The sequence below is a fragment of the Aspergillus candidus genome (genome assembly GCF_002847045.1).
Source record: "Aspergillus candidus strain CBS 102.13 unplaced genomic scaffold BDW47scaffold_6, whole genome shotgun sequence".
Lineage (NCBI taxonomy): Eukaryota > Fungi > Ascomycota > Eurotiomycetes > Eurotiales > Aspergillaceae > Aspergillus > Aspergillus candidus.
Genome location: NW_020194011.1, coordinates 674,311 through 686,777, shown reverse-complemented (window position 1 = coordinate 686,777; position 12,467 = coordinate 674,311). Strand labels below are relative to the sequence as shown.

The window sequence follows — 12,467 nt, the reverse complement described above, 5'->3', positions numbered from 1 at the left end:
TTCTAAATACTGTATGGACCGATAGTTCGTAGACGTATTTCTCACTCAGTTCAGTCGTCTTCATTTTGATCAACATAGTAAAAGAACTATTAATGACAATGATAACCCTAACGCCAAAGCCTAAACCAACAAACCCAGATACAAAAGACAAAGAAAAGAAGAAAAGAAGCTAATACCTCTCCCTCTCCCTCCTCCTCTCAGAAAACCCATAATCCCTCGAGCTCGAAATCTCCCCCGTCTCCTTATCCTCCCTGATCCCCAAAGCCCTCCGCAACCGCTCACTCTCCTCGATCTTCGCCTCAGCAAGCTCATGCACCTGATACGCCTTGAACTGCTTCCTCCCTTTGTTTCCACCCTTCCTGTCATCCGCAGGCCCGGAGCGCCCTCCCCTGGAAGAATCATCCCCCTCATCCAACTCCCTCAACAACCTCGCTCTCAAAACCTCACACCGCTCATCGATCTCCTCTTCAGACAGAACCCTCCTCTTCCCATCTTCACCACCATCACCACTCTCATCAACCTCCCCATCCTCCCCACCTTTCTTTTCCCCTCTCTCCTCCTCCTTCCCCGCCTTCTGATCCTCACCCATCTCCTCAATCTCCTCATTCTCCTCCTCCAACCTCTCCCTCTCCTCCATAACCCTCACCTCGATCTCCCTCCGCCGATCATGTTCCAGAATCTGCCGATCCGGCATCCGCTGCCTGAACGGTTTCCCCGCGTCCAGTGCGGCGCCTGCGCCTGCGACGGGCGGGTAAGGCGCCCCGTAGCCCGTGTTGCGGGGTTTCATGAACGCGCTGTTGCGCTGCACGTAGCCCGATGTGCCGCTGCCTCGGGGCGTGGAGAGGCCGACGTTGGAGGACATTTTGGTTGATTTGTTTTCTTTTTTTTTTCCCTTCTGGTCTGGTTGTGGGGTTGGTTTTGGTTATGTATGTCGAGGGACTTTCTTGTTGGGTTGTGTTTGGATGGGCCTGAGTGGGTGGATTGGAGGTTTTGCTGAGTTGCGCTTTTGTTTCGGTGGTGGGTTGATGGTAGGTATGGAAATTGGTAAATTGCTCGGTAGTAGATCTGAGGTGACAGTCTGAGAGGTGGGTAATAAGGTACTTTGCGCTGTTGATACCAACCAGAGTCGCAGTCGGGATCAACGTCCAGATAGTTTGCAAGCCGTGGCGAAGTTCCGCATCGGAGATATGGGTCACGTGGAGATAACGCTGATAACAACCAAACATCTCGACAATGTATATACTTCATGCCCGATGGACTAATCGTTACTACAGTGCTTTTGCGACAGTACAATCAAGACGATTCCTACTGGAAAAACCATGGGGAGTAATGTTCAATTTAGCCTACTCGCTGTATACCGACATAACAGACCTCGACATGCACCAGGCATGTGCTTGTGTCAGCCTATTTCCAGGTCTTCCCCTATGTCCAAGGTTTGTTTCCCCATTTTTGTAAACCCTTTCTGTCCAATCCCCTTTGTTTCACCCATTTAGACGCCGATCCCTCATATTCGAACAAGGAGCAAATAACAAAACCATTTACTGACAGTTATGGAGGCGTGTTCTCGTTTCATCACATCAGCTTCGGGAAGAAAAGACATGCACAGATTAAAGATATAAAGCATGAAGAATATGTCGAGAAGGGAGGCGCAAGGGGTGAAAGGGTGATGGAAATAGTGATAGTGTAAAGAAATAATGAAGGCAAGAAAGTAGAAAGGTCAGCACTAATCCCATCACGGCTCTGAGTCATGATTGTCGCCATGCCGTGGGGTGTCAGGGAGTAAAAGATGAGAAAGAAAAAGGAAAAGAGGAAACAAGTGGGGGAAAAAAAAAAACAAAGAAAAAAGAAAAGCACCAAATCCCATTAGTGATACCTCATATTTCCCATAATAGACCTGTATGTAGACGCCCCGAATTAGAAGTTAAACATGCCCCGGGCCCCGAGGGAACAGAAAAAAAAAATGTATCAATAGAAGCAACGATGTATATCATGTACCGACAGAGGCGGCGTCTGCAGACTCCGACTCGGCCAAGCGCGTGACGGTGGTTCGTGCGATGTTTTTGGATTCGGTAGAAGCATCCCCAGGGCACTGCGTGTCGGTGGGAGGCGGCGTGGGCGGGGCAGCTCCGACCACAGGAACCCGGCAGTTGTCAATGCCATTCACGGACCGCTTGGACGGCTGCGGAGAGGACTTGTGAGAGTTGGGGGGCGTTGTGGACGACGCCGTGTGAGCAAGGGGGCCCGCAGGAGCTTCCGCGTCATTAATCTGTTTCTCAATGGCCATGATTTGCCGCCCGTGAGACTTGTCCTTGAGATCTTTCAAGATTGGCTTGATCCGCTCCACCAGGGCCTCTCGATCCGCACCCTTGAGCATCGCGAGAACCTTCTCTGCCATGGGTATTAGCAATGGAGTACGCGGGAAAGAGAGAGAGATATCCAAGATGGAACTCACGAATGACATAATTCCCGAACTGGTCGCGCATGAGACCTTGCAGTGCGCTGTTGCCATCTGCATCCTGCGACGTCAATTGGTGGAAGATCTCCTGCCGGTGAGCTTCCGTTCCAAACTCGATACACTTCTCGACCACATTGCTGGCAAACTTGTGCTTCGAGTACGTGATCACATGGGTGATGACGACCGCGACCATCTGAGCCCGGTCGTCCTCATCCCCATTCTCAATCACATGCTGAATCACGTAGTTGCCGAATTGATCCGCGATGAGCTTCGATGTGCATGCATGGAGCTCCTCGAGGATGGATCGTCGGTCAGCCTCCTGGCAGTGCTCCAGCATCCGTTGGATGACCCGGCACCCGTACGGATGGGTGGCAAGTTTGTCAACCTGCCCCTTGAAGGCGTTGATGATGAATTGCACATGCTCGGATGGAACCCGTTCGATAGCCTTCTGGATGACATGGTTGCCGTTTTGGTCACGCACACAGCGCAACACGGATGGCTCCAGCTCCTTGACCATCGCTGCTTGCTGGTCGGTAAGGACGTGTTCCAAAGCCTGCCATTATTTGATTAGCGACGAGCGCCACAGGTGGTAGAGAACTGCTCACCTTCTGAACCACACGGCACCCATACATCTGCGTGGACAAAACCAGGATATGGTTCTTCATGCTGTAGGCCAACATCTTTTTCTGGGTCTGGTTGCCATGCTCGAACATTTTCTGGATGACGTAGTTTCCAAAGACGTCGGACATGAGCTGGATGCAGTTGTCCAGAATCTCCTTGAAGACTTGTTCCTTTTCATCGCTGTTTGCCGTCTCTAGCTTTTGTTGAATAAATCGAGACCCATGCTGGTCACCGCTGAACTCCACTATATGTCCGTATATATCCTGCGGTCCGTGTGTGAGCATGTGTCGCGCGCGTTCCAGCCTGAGGGACAAGGGGGAAAAAAAAAAAAAAAACTTACTTTCAACTCATATCGTTTACTACCCTTGCTGTTGGCGCGAAACTCTTCCAGAACGATACTTCGGTGCGGCGACGGTTGATCACGGGAACCTCTGGTAGACATAGCAGGTCCGGTAAACTGGGGCACGCCGTAGTATGGGGCCACGCCAGCCATTTGGGTCAGATGTGCCGCGGGAAACTGGACCATGTCGTAAGCCGGTCGACTGGAAGAAGGGAACCGTTGCTGCAAGGGGTTTCCCGAGGCCGGCAGAAAATCATGATCGGGCTGGTACGCTCGCAACCGTCGCTCCAAGTTGGCGGCTTGGTGCTCTGACAAGCGGCTTCCGGAAGAGTTTCGAAAGTGCGGCATGTTGGAGGGATTACCGTCCAGACCATTGTAAAACGGGCTATCCATCCGATATTCGGACGGGGAGACGTTGTCCCCAATCCGCGGCCTGATCGCTGGGTAACCCAATTGCACGTCCGCCGCGGGGTCCCCTCGGTAGCCCGACATCGTCTGGTAGGCGACATCGTCGGCCCCCGGTTGATAGTTGTATCGGGCGAACTGCTCATCCAGGGACGGACTAGACAGATAGGTCGATCGATTTGTTACGGAATGTGACGGCAACATGCTGTTGTCACTTATTTGCAACCGGTTAAAATCCACGGATCCGTTCCCAATCCGACCATCGAACCCTTGGCTATCTGAATGGAACGACGGGAATGACGAGTGCGTGGGCCGGTGCGACGTGAAAGATGCAGAATTGTGCGCTGCATGGGTATAGGTGTTGCGGGCGAGAGGTGGAGGAACTTTATCAGGCAGAGCCTGCGGCAACGAAGACATGGCCGCGGATCCCCCGATTTCCTCGGACCTTGCGTTGTCCAGCGGGCTTGCGAAGCCTGGCTTGATCGAGAACCCAGGCCCCCTCGCAGCCCCGCCGAAACCAGTCACACTGGTGGCACTGGCGTGCCGCCGACTTTCTCCATTCCTCAAACCATTGAAGGCACCAAAGCTGTTGCCATCGTTGGAGGGCGAGATGGCATCCGGCGTACTATGCAGGTAGGTGTTGTGAGGCGTCGCACCAATGGAGGACCCAATGGCAGACGACCTGGGGATGGAGAAGTACGAGGGATCAGTCGTCTCGGAGAGGGCCGCCACACTTCGCTCGTTCCCGCGGGTCTGCACTGGCGAGGTGGTCATGCTGGCATTGTGAGCCCGTGACAGGGAGCCCGAGGACGAGTTGATCGTATCCCAGGGAAGGTTATGACGACCGCGGCTCCCCCACCCGTCCGACTCTGACGTGGATAACAGCGAGCTCGAGCCGGCTTTCCCCTCTAAAACGGCCTCGTTCAGGTTCTGGTCTGTCAAGCATCGTTAGTACGGGCGTCATGAGAGCTGCAGGGAATTCCCAGGCCCTACCTCCTAGATTGCCGTTCCATATATTCGCGGAGCTCCAGCCGGAATTGCCACTGCCAAAGCCGTTCGCCATACTTGGATGCCTCCCTCGCGATCTATCCCCATTCAGAGATGATGGGTTCATGCTGGATGGAGCCATGTTCGACGATCCTTTCGGCCGTGCCTATAGCATCACCGCTTCCGTTAGCCTAGCAATCCAACCGGGTCAGGGTATGGAGACGCACCTTATGCACCGAATCTGAACTTCCTGTCATTCCAGTGCAGTATATGTCGTAAATATAAAGATAAAAAGTATCAAACGCGTCGGGGTATCACGTCGGCGGGTCGTGGAAAGTCAACGGTTGGTAGTAGGCGTCAAAGCCACGAAGCTTGTTCCTTTTCTGTGTGGGTATCCCTCGTTGCGATTTCGGGGGAAGGTATCGCCTGAATATGCGTGCACCGAGAGCCACAGGCTCCTCGTTTAGGTACACGATAGATAATGAACTGCACGAGGATCAAAAATTCTCATTAGCTCGTGGAAACCTCAACCAAGGGATATTTGAATTTGATTTCGATTTTTTTTTAAAAAAAAAATTTTCCTTCTTCCCGCCCTTCCTAGCAGGACAGACAAGTCAACTTACTAGTGGCAAGAACTCCAGCGGACCGCACGAGAGGGACCGACGTGAGGGGGAAAATAATATATGAAACTGATATAACAGCCTCTTTTTTTTTCTTTCGTCCGTTGCCCTTTCAATTCCGAAGTGCGAGAGATTTGAAAAGAAAAAGCAAAAGAATATACAACGTATACAGACGATCACAGGGGTGAGGACGAAAGGGAGGAAGGTTGGAAATGGCCGGCGGGCAAGGAAGAAAATGACGAGTGGTCGAGCGAGGCAGGTGCGAACTCGACGCAAGGTGACAACAATCGAGAAGGGCTCCCCTTTCGTTTGTCGGGTGTAATGCTCAGCTACCAGCTGACCGGAGGATAATAAGTATAAACTGTCGCGACGTGACTAGACTCCGTGCATGCTCCAGGAAGCTCGAATTTCGCAGATCGGCCTCATGTGCCCCGTGGAGACGTGACGGTGGAGCGGGCGAACCCAGAAGGTTTAATTCGAATCAGACACAGCGATGGAGAAAGGGAGTTCGGATGGGGTATTTTTTTTGTGCGTGCTGCAGCAAGGGGGGGTTCGTTCGTGGTGGAGGAGGGGTGAGAGGGCTGGGTGAAATTGCAGCTGGTATGGGGAAGAATGTGTTGGATGCGCAAATCGAGCAGCGATCAGTCCGTGATTAGTGGAGTCTTGACCGGTGGGAATGTCGAATCGATAGAGACAAAGGGCGGCATTAATGTCGACCAGCTGTGACACCAGCCAAAGCAAGCATGACACCACCAAATCAATGGACAAATCTAATCAAAATCCACCTTTGACCTGATGGACGACAGACGGAGGGAGAGGGGCGACAAGAGCGAAAAGGAAAAATATAGGGAACAGAAAAAAGAAAACGGGAGAGGACCAGGAAATGCGACCTGGTTATCAAGACGGGAAGATAGACAGAGGACCAGGTAGAGATGAGGATAAAGAAGAAGATCAAACCGGTAGAGAGAAGAGAAACCAGAGGAAGAAAGAAAGAGAAGAAAACGAATGCCTGAATGAAAAGCGAACGTTTCACAAGCACTTCTCAGGCAGGAAAAAAAAAAAAAAAGAGAAGAAGAAAATGAAGGACGGTGTTGAGAAAGAAAGATAAGAACAGCTGAAAGGATAGAGAGAAAAGGAAGAGAAATGAAGAGGGAAGGAGGATGAGGGTTGTATTTGAATTCAACGATGGAAACGACCAAATCAAATCAAACCCAAGAAAGAGAAGAAGATGAAGTCTTTCGATCGCAAGTCCAGCGTCAATGATCGATAAGCCCGGAAGGTTGAACTGGCTGGAAACTATCGCCCGTAATTTTCATTACAGCCCGGTGACCAAACCACAATACCTTTTCGTGAGCCAAGGCGATCTGTCGATCTGGCCAGGTACTTGCTGAGTGTATGGAACCCTCATATTGTGTTCAGGTACCGCTCAGCCGCAGCGGTATCAACCCATACCGTTCGGTGATACTCAGCCATCTCGTCATCTGGCCATCCTCCACGGGTCCATTTAACCTCCTCTTACGAGCTGTCACTTTCCTTCCTCTTCATTCCTGCCCACCCCCTCCCTTTCCCCTTGCAAAGCTCGTTTAACTTCGACTCCTGATGTAATCTATTGTAATCTCTTCTCTGCTAACTTTGACTAGGAAATACTCGGTGGATTTCCGCCCTGTGGGATGTCGTGGAACGGACCTGGCGCAAGAGATTTATCAACAAACCTTGGGTCAGGCTGACCGCCAGAAGCCATGGTAATGGCCTGCCGTGGATTGATCTCGATTGCATGTTGGCTGGAGGCAGTCGATTTCTGACGTTACGGCATACACAGTTCGAATTGACCACATGTCCGTCACCTTGAATTCAGCTCATGACGTCTATCTTGAATCCGTAATACTTGAAGATATGAGGTGATATACTGTCAGACTGCCTCCAAAGCTCCTCCAGTCAGAAGCCGTCATCAACCAGAGCAGGAGATTTAAACTGCGCTCCAGTCCGACCGATCGGGTCCACTAAATTAGCTTGGGGATCCTTATTAGCCGTAGCACTCCCCAGGTGACTAGGTGCGGAATTCCCGTCCATGCTCTCTTAACAACCAATTCTTACTGACCGGGTAGCTCATGGTCGACAAGGTTTGGAATCCGTAGTTGGTGGATTCAATGTTTTTTACTGAACACGTCATTCCGTTCAATCCACGAGCAGAAGAGGTTGAGCTGCGATACTGCTCCGTGTACCTCGAGGCATCTTCCCCGGAGCCAAGACCTGCCAAGTCCAGAATAATAAAAGCAAAGGAAAAGAAAACCCCTCGTGCATTGGATGGAACACTGTCATCAATCTACCACCGAATCGGATCGTGTGGATCATTCAATTTAGTGTTCTTATTGGCCTGTCTGCATGTACTTCCTACTATTGAGTTCTTACCATTTCCAGGTCGATCGGGATGACTCCTAGCCGATGCCAACTCATTGTTCTCATCCGTCCATGGAGCAATGGGCAATGGGGGGAGGGGGGGAAGGAAATTGCTGGGGGCAACGCGCCCCCGTCATTTTGGCATCATTAGGGCTTGCAGGCGCAGACGAACCATCCCTTCCTCCACGAACCTCATGAATGGCTGATCCATTGGTTCAATCCAAAGTGCTGGTCGATACTACCTATGGATCGTCATAATCCCCTTGCTTACGACCCATATCACTAGGTTTCATCCACCGTCGTGTTCAACCAAGGGATGGTTGCGAGGGCCTTCACTGGAGGTCAGTCAACTGCATTGATTCGATTTCTTTTTCCATCCACAGGCCACTGCTGACTTCTAATCAAAGCCTGCCCCAGTGGTAGACTAGGCGCCACAACTTTCGTCTCGCCATTTCATGGATCCCTATGCTGTCGACTGGACAGGAACATTTCGCAAAGCTAGGAAAACTTCTCCAGTCACAGTCAAGGGATGGCCCACGATACTGCGTCTTGCCATGGTTGTCTCTGATTAGCGACTCGCGCACAATAGTCCCACTTCCGATAAGACCCCTCTCTCCCCTGCGTGGGACTTCCCACCCCCGGATTGTAGATCCAAATGCACGGGAGAATGTCGGGGATGCTGGAGCAAGGGGTGGCACTCGTGCCCTTTTTTCCTCCATTCTCATTTCATCTCTTTCCCCTTTTTCCTTTCTTTCTTTCTTTCTTTCTCAACTGTTTCCCGCTGTTCACCGACAGAGCCGCTTGAATAGCCCTACCACCCTGGATGGAGTGCCGGGGAACTGCAAACTGTAACCTCGACCTCGCACACACTGGGTCCGGACCTTTGAAATTTTTCTGATCGAATTTGATGGAACTGGCTACTTAGTTCTCGTGTCGGCGCATTCTATCAATTGTTGGGCCTATCAACCATGGACACCGTGACACGAACCCCATGGAGTGAAGGGATGAGCGGGTTCTTCGGGTGTCAAGGACCATGGGTACCCGGCAGCCCTGAAACTCTAGAGCTGTCAGCCTTGATGCGGTGCCTAGAACAGTCGGTTACATCGTGCCGAGGGGGGTCATCGTGGCAAGGTAATGCCGTTTTTACCTTCAAAGAGAACGATTTACGTGGGTCTGCTGGTACCTGCGGCAGAAACCCGATATCCCTGACACACCTGAAGCTTAAGTATTGATGACAGTCCGGGTCAAACCGTGACATGAAGACCGAGGTTTATCCGCCCTCGTTACTTGGATGGAGCACTAGACGAGACAGCTCGTCGCAACCAAGTCAGGTATCTCACTATCTAGCATCTGCCTGTAGCCATGGTTCCTTCCTTTACTCAACAAAGTCTACGAGTATAAAACGCAAGCGGGGAAGCCTAGAAGTGGAACTGTCTAGAACCTATTCGGTCGATGAGGACTATAATGTCTTTCTCCGAGGGGGACCAGGACTTTGAAACGTCAGCCAGTAATGTTGTGAGGCGTCAGTATTGTGTCCAACGTTCCATTTTCCACTATCAAGCGGACAATAGTTCCATCTACCTCGAGCACCAGATGCGGGTGAGCTCTTTGTATTACCCCGTGTCTCCCACCTTGGCCAATCGACGAGTACTATGACCTTGTTCCCCGTGACTGGACGAAGCACCCAAGGGGGAGGCCTGATCCAAGTGTCGAAACAAGTGACTCAGCCCAAGGTATCGAATCCCCGTGTTCCAGATGGAATTCTCCAGAGTCCATCCCTCTGTCGCAGCCCGAATCAACAAACAAACCCGGGCAACTAAGACAATAACAAAACCCTTGATTCGACCCGACGGTACCCATGGGAAGGAAGGGTGGAGTCAACCGGATGATCTCCACAGTTTTTGTTTGCATGTCAAACTGTCGGACATGTTACTGCAGACAGATCTAGCAGACTAATAATCTTAGTCCGATTCTTGGGTCATCATTCGTCCTTTCGAAATCTCTCTCTCCCTCTCTTCCTGCTTCTCAACCTCGTTAGGGAAATAGGTATGCACATGCTAAATGAGCACAATCCATCTCTCAGGGGTCCGAGGGCCAAAAAAAGAACTGACTAGGGAGCCAAGTGGGTCCAGTCGGGGTCCCCACCGGCCAATTCGGATGAAGCTTGGTTCATCGACAGGGACAACCAGACGATCATAGGCTGCAGAGGCAGAATGGGGGAGATTACATCTCAAGTTAGCATTCCTTTAGCCCCATTTAGCAGCCTTTAGCATCGTCTTAGTCCAGGTTAGCGAACAGTTAGGATTCGGAGAGACAAACCAGTATCGGAAGATGGATGATGGGGCAAAAAAAAAGCCCGTTTCCCGTCTCAGCCTAGTCAGGTGTCTAGGCTCTCAGGCTCCCTCTCTTCCCCCTCTTCTTAGTTCTTACTTTCTCTTCTCGCTTCTCTTCTATCTCGCTCGCTCCCTTTTTTCTTGTTTTCTTTTCTTCCCTTCCTTATTCTTTCTTTCCTTTTCACCTCACATACCCCATTCCAACCTCCCCCCCACCCTCTCATTCTTACTCCCTTCCCTCCCATAGCAGGTGTCAGCTTCACTCTTTCAGCTGTTCGCCTTGCTGTCCGTTCTTTCTCTCAGATCGTAAACAACCTGATCTGTCGATCGGTTTCCTGCCCTTCCAGTTCCCTCCTTGGACCCACGTCACGATAACGACCCAACCAGCCTTCCAGTCGAACTGCCCTTGGGCATATTCTCTCGTTCTCATCTGAAACGTCGAGTAGATTGATACTCCGACGTAAATTACGCCGAGGATTCCCTACCTCTTTCTTGGGAACCTCTCCATTCATTCCACGGATCCGATACCTTCTTGCACCTACTTCTCGGTCCCTGTCGATATACACGACCGTTTAAAGATCCTATCGTTCCAACATCCCTCGAGAACCCACACGAAGGAAAGAAATTCAGATCCCGCCCATCACACAACATGCCCGTTCTTCCCAGGGTCGTCCCACGCGATGATGGGGGTGATGGACTCTCCCCCGCAATGGTCGATCTGCTGATCTGCCTTCTGGTCCTCATTTTACTTGGCCTCGCCCTGGTTGGTGGCCTAATTGTCTTGCGCCGAAAGCGCCAGAATCGGAAACAGCTCGAGCTTCCCGTCCACAACGGCCAGGTCCCGAACCCGCGTCGCCTCACGATATCCGCGTCGCCCAACGCCAAGACGGAGTCCGTCCTCGTGTACGATGAGAAACGCAGTCTGATGGAGAACTCGTCCAGCCCGCCCCCCAGTCCCGTTCCCGAGATCCGCATCACGTTCCCGGAGGAAGAAGACGAGATGGGGAAGCGCAAGTCTGGGCGAGTGGTCGTCGTACGAATTACTGATGCGGGTGGTGTGGGATTGGAGCCCTGCAGCGAACAACTGCCCCCGTATCAATCCAGCGATGCGGAGCGATTCCAGTCGTTAGACATCGACCGCATGGGTGGACTCAAGGAGAAAGGTGACACGAGCAGATGGTCTTGAAACAATCAAAACAATCTCGCAATTAACGCTTGACCGCCAACCCTCCTTTTAATCCCGACGATACCCCCACCCAGCTCTGTCTTATTCCGTTCAACAACGACCTTCCAAACAAAAACTTGACGATTCTCTGGCCAAGATTTTGCGCACTTCTTATTGCTTATATTGCTCGGCTCCGAATGCTCTTCACTTGCACATACGCCGATATATCCACTCTGTCGACTACCCGCCCATCGAATTTCGGGTTTATTGTTACTTCTGTAATGGATGGTCTACCCGAAACCTGCCCAGGGCACATCGCACCTAACTTGTGTACAGCAAGGGTTTTGGTTCCATCTTGACCTTTTTTTTTTTTCATTCTACATATTCTTGTTCTCAACCTGTTCTTTGAACCATACGCCTTCCTTCTCAGCTCGAGCTTTCTTTCTGTCCTGGAAGGCGTTCATTTTCTTCATTCGTTTTTTTTTGTGCTTGGCCACTTGTGTTTCCCCTTGTCGCCCTGCCACGTCACTAGGGCCGACAAGATATCACGCACGCTGTTCTGTTGAAAGCTTGATTCATTCTTGCCTTATACTTGTTGTTCACTTCTATCATTCTATAGCCCTGACTTTTCCAGTCTTGGTCTGCCCTTTGGGGGTCTTACAGTTGGATAATGTATGTACCTAGTCAGAGTATCCTTGGAGGCTGTCTCCTGGATACGAGCTCCTACGCATGAGTTTCCTACTCTTCACTTCTTTTTTTTTGAATATTCTCGTAGAAACTCATTCCTCGGCCATCTTTAGCTCGACCACGGAATAGATAGATGGTAGATGCCCCTCTACGCCGTAGTGAACAACACACGCCCCACCTCCCACTTGTCGAGGATCGACTGGCCCAACAAATCGTCAACTCCATCTACGAACTAGGTTTTATTTTTCTATTTATTTATTCAAAAAAAAATTTGGATCATTCCCGTATACACCATCTACTATCATGCAGAAATCCAGAAATCCATCCCTAAATCCACCTATCCAACAAGTTGGGTGAACTTGCCACCCTAAAAAGTAAGAGTAAAAGCGACCCTAGATATTAATATACAAACAAGCTAACTAGTCAATTAGCACCAGTAGTCCAGTACCCACCCTTG

The 12,467-nt window shown here is 51.0% G+C and overlaps 4 protein-coding genes across 4 annotated transcripts; 2 read left to right on the top strand and 2 right to left on the bottom strand.

Moving 5' to 3' along the window:
- Positions 1–67: 67 nt before the first annotated feature.
- On the bottom strand, positions 68–1,101 carry cwc21 (U2-type spliceosomal complex subunit CWC21). Its single transcript, XM_024819776.1, has one exon. It carries the CDS (start codon positions 860–862, stop codon positions 170–172), a length of 693 nt encoding a protein of 230 aa, XP_024675155.1. The 5' UTR covers positions 863–1,101; the 3' UTR covers positions 68–169.
- An 886-nt stretch (positions 1,102–1,987) lies between these two features.
- Positions 1,988–4,884, bottom strand: BDW47DRAFT_115684 (mRNA-binding protein PUF3; the record flags this gene model as incomplete). Its single annotated transcript, XM_024814829.1, has 5 exons — positions 1,988–2,388; positions 2,453–3,008; positions 3,061–3,339; positions 3,417–4,756; positions 4,815–4,884. The coding sequence occupies 5 exons, from the start codon at positions 4,882–4,884 to the stop codon at positions 1,988–1,990; spliced, it is 2,646 nt and encodes an 881-aa protein (XP_024675154.1).
- Positions 4,885–10,698: 5,814 nt separating this feature from the next.
- BDW47DRAFT_75597 (uncharacterized protein) lies at positions 10,699–11,476 on the top strand. Its single transcript, XM_024819774.1, has one exon. It carries the CDS (start codon positions 10,808–10,810, stop codon positions 11,342–11,344), a length of 537 nt encoding a protein of 178 aa, XP_024675153.1. The 5' UTR covers positions 10,699–10,807; the 3' UTR covers positions 11,345–11,476.
- BDW47DRAFT_75598 (uncharacterized protein) lies at positions 11,477–12,078 on the top strand. Its single transcript, XM_024819775.1, has one exon. The coding sequence runs from the start codon at positions 11,609–11,611 to the stop codon at positions 12,005–12,007; it is 399 nt and encodes a 132-aa protein (XP_024675152.1). The 5' UTR covers positions 11,477–11,608; the 3' UTR covers positions 12,008–12,078.
- Positions 12,079–12,467: the final 389 nt, after the last annotated feature.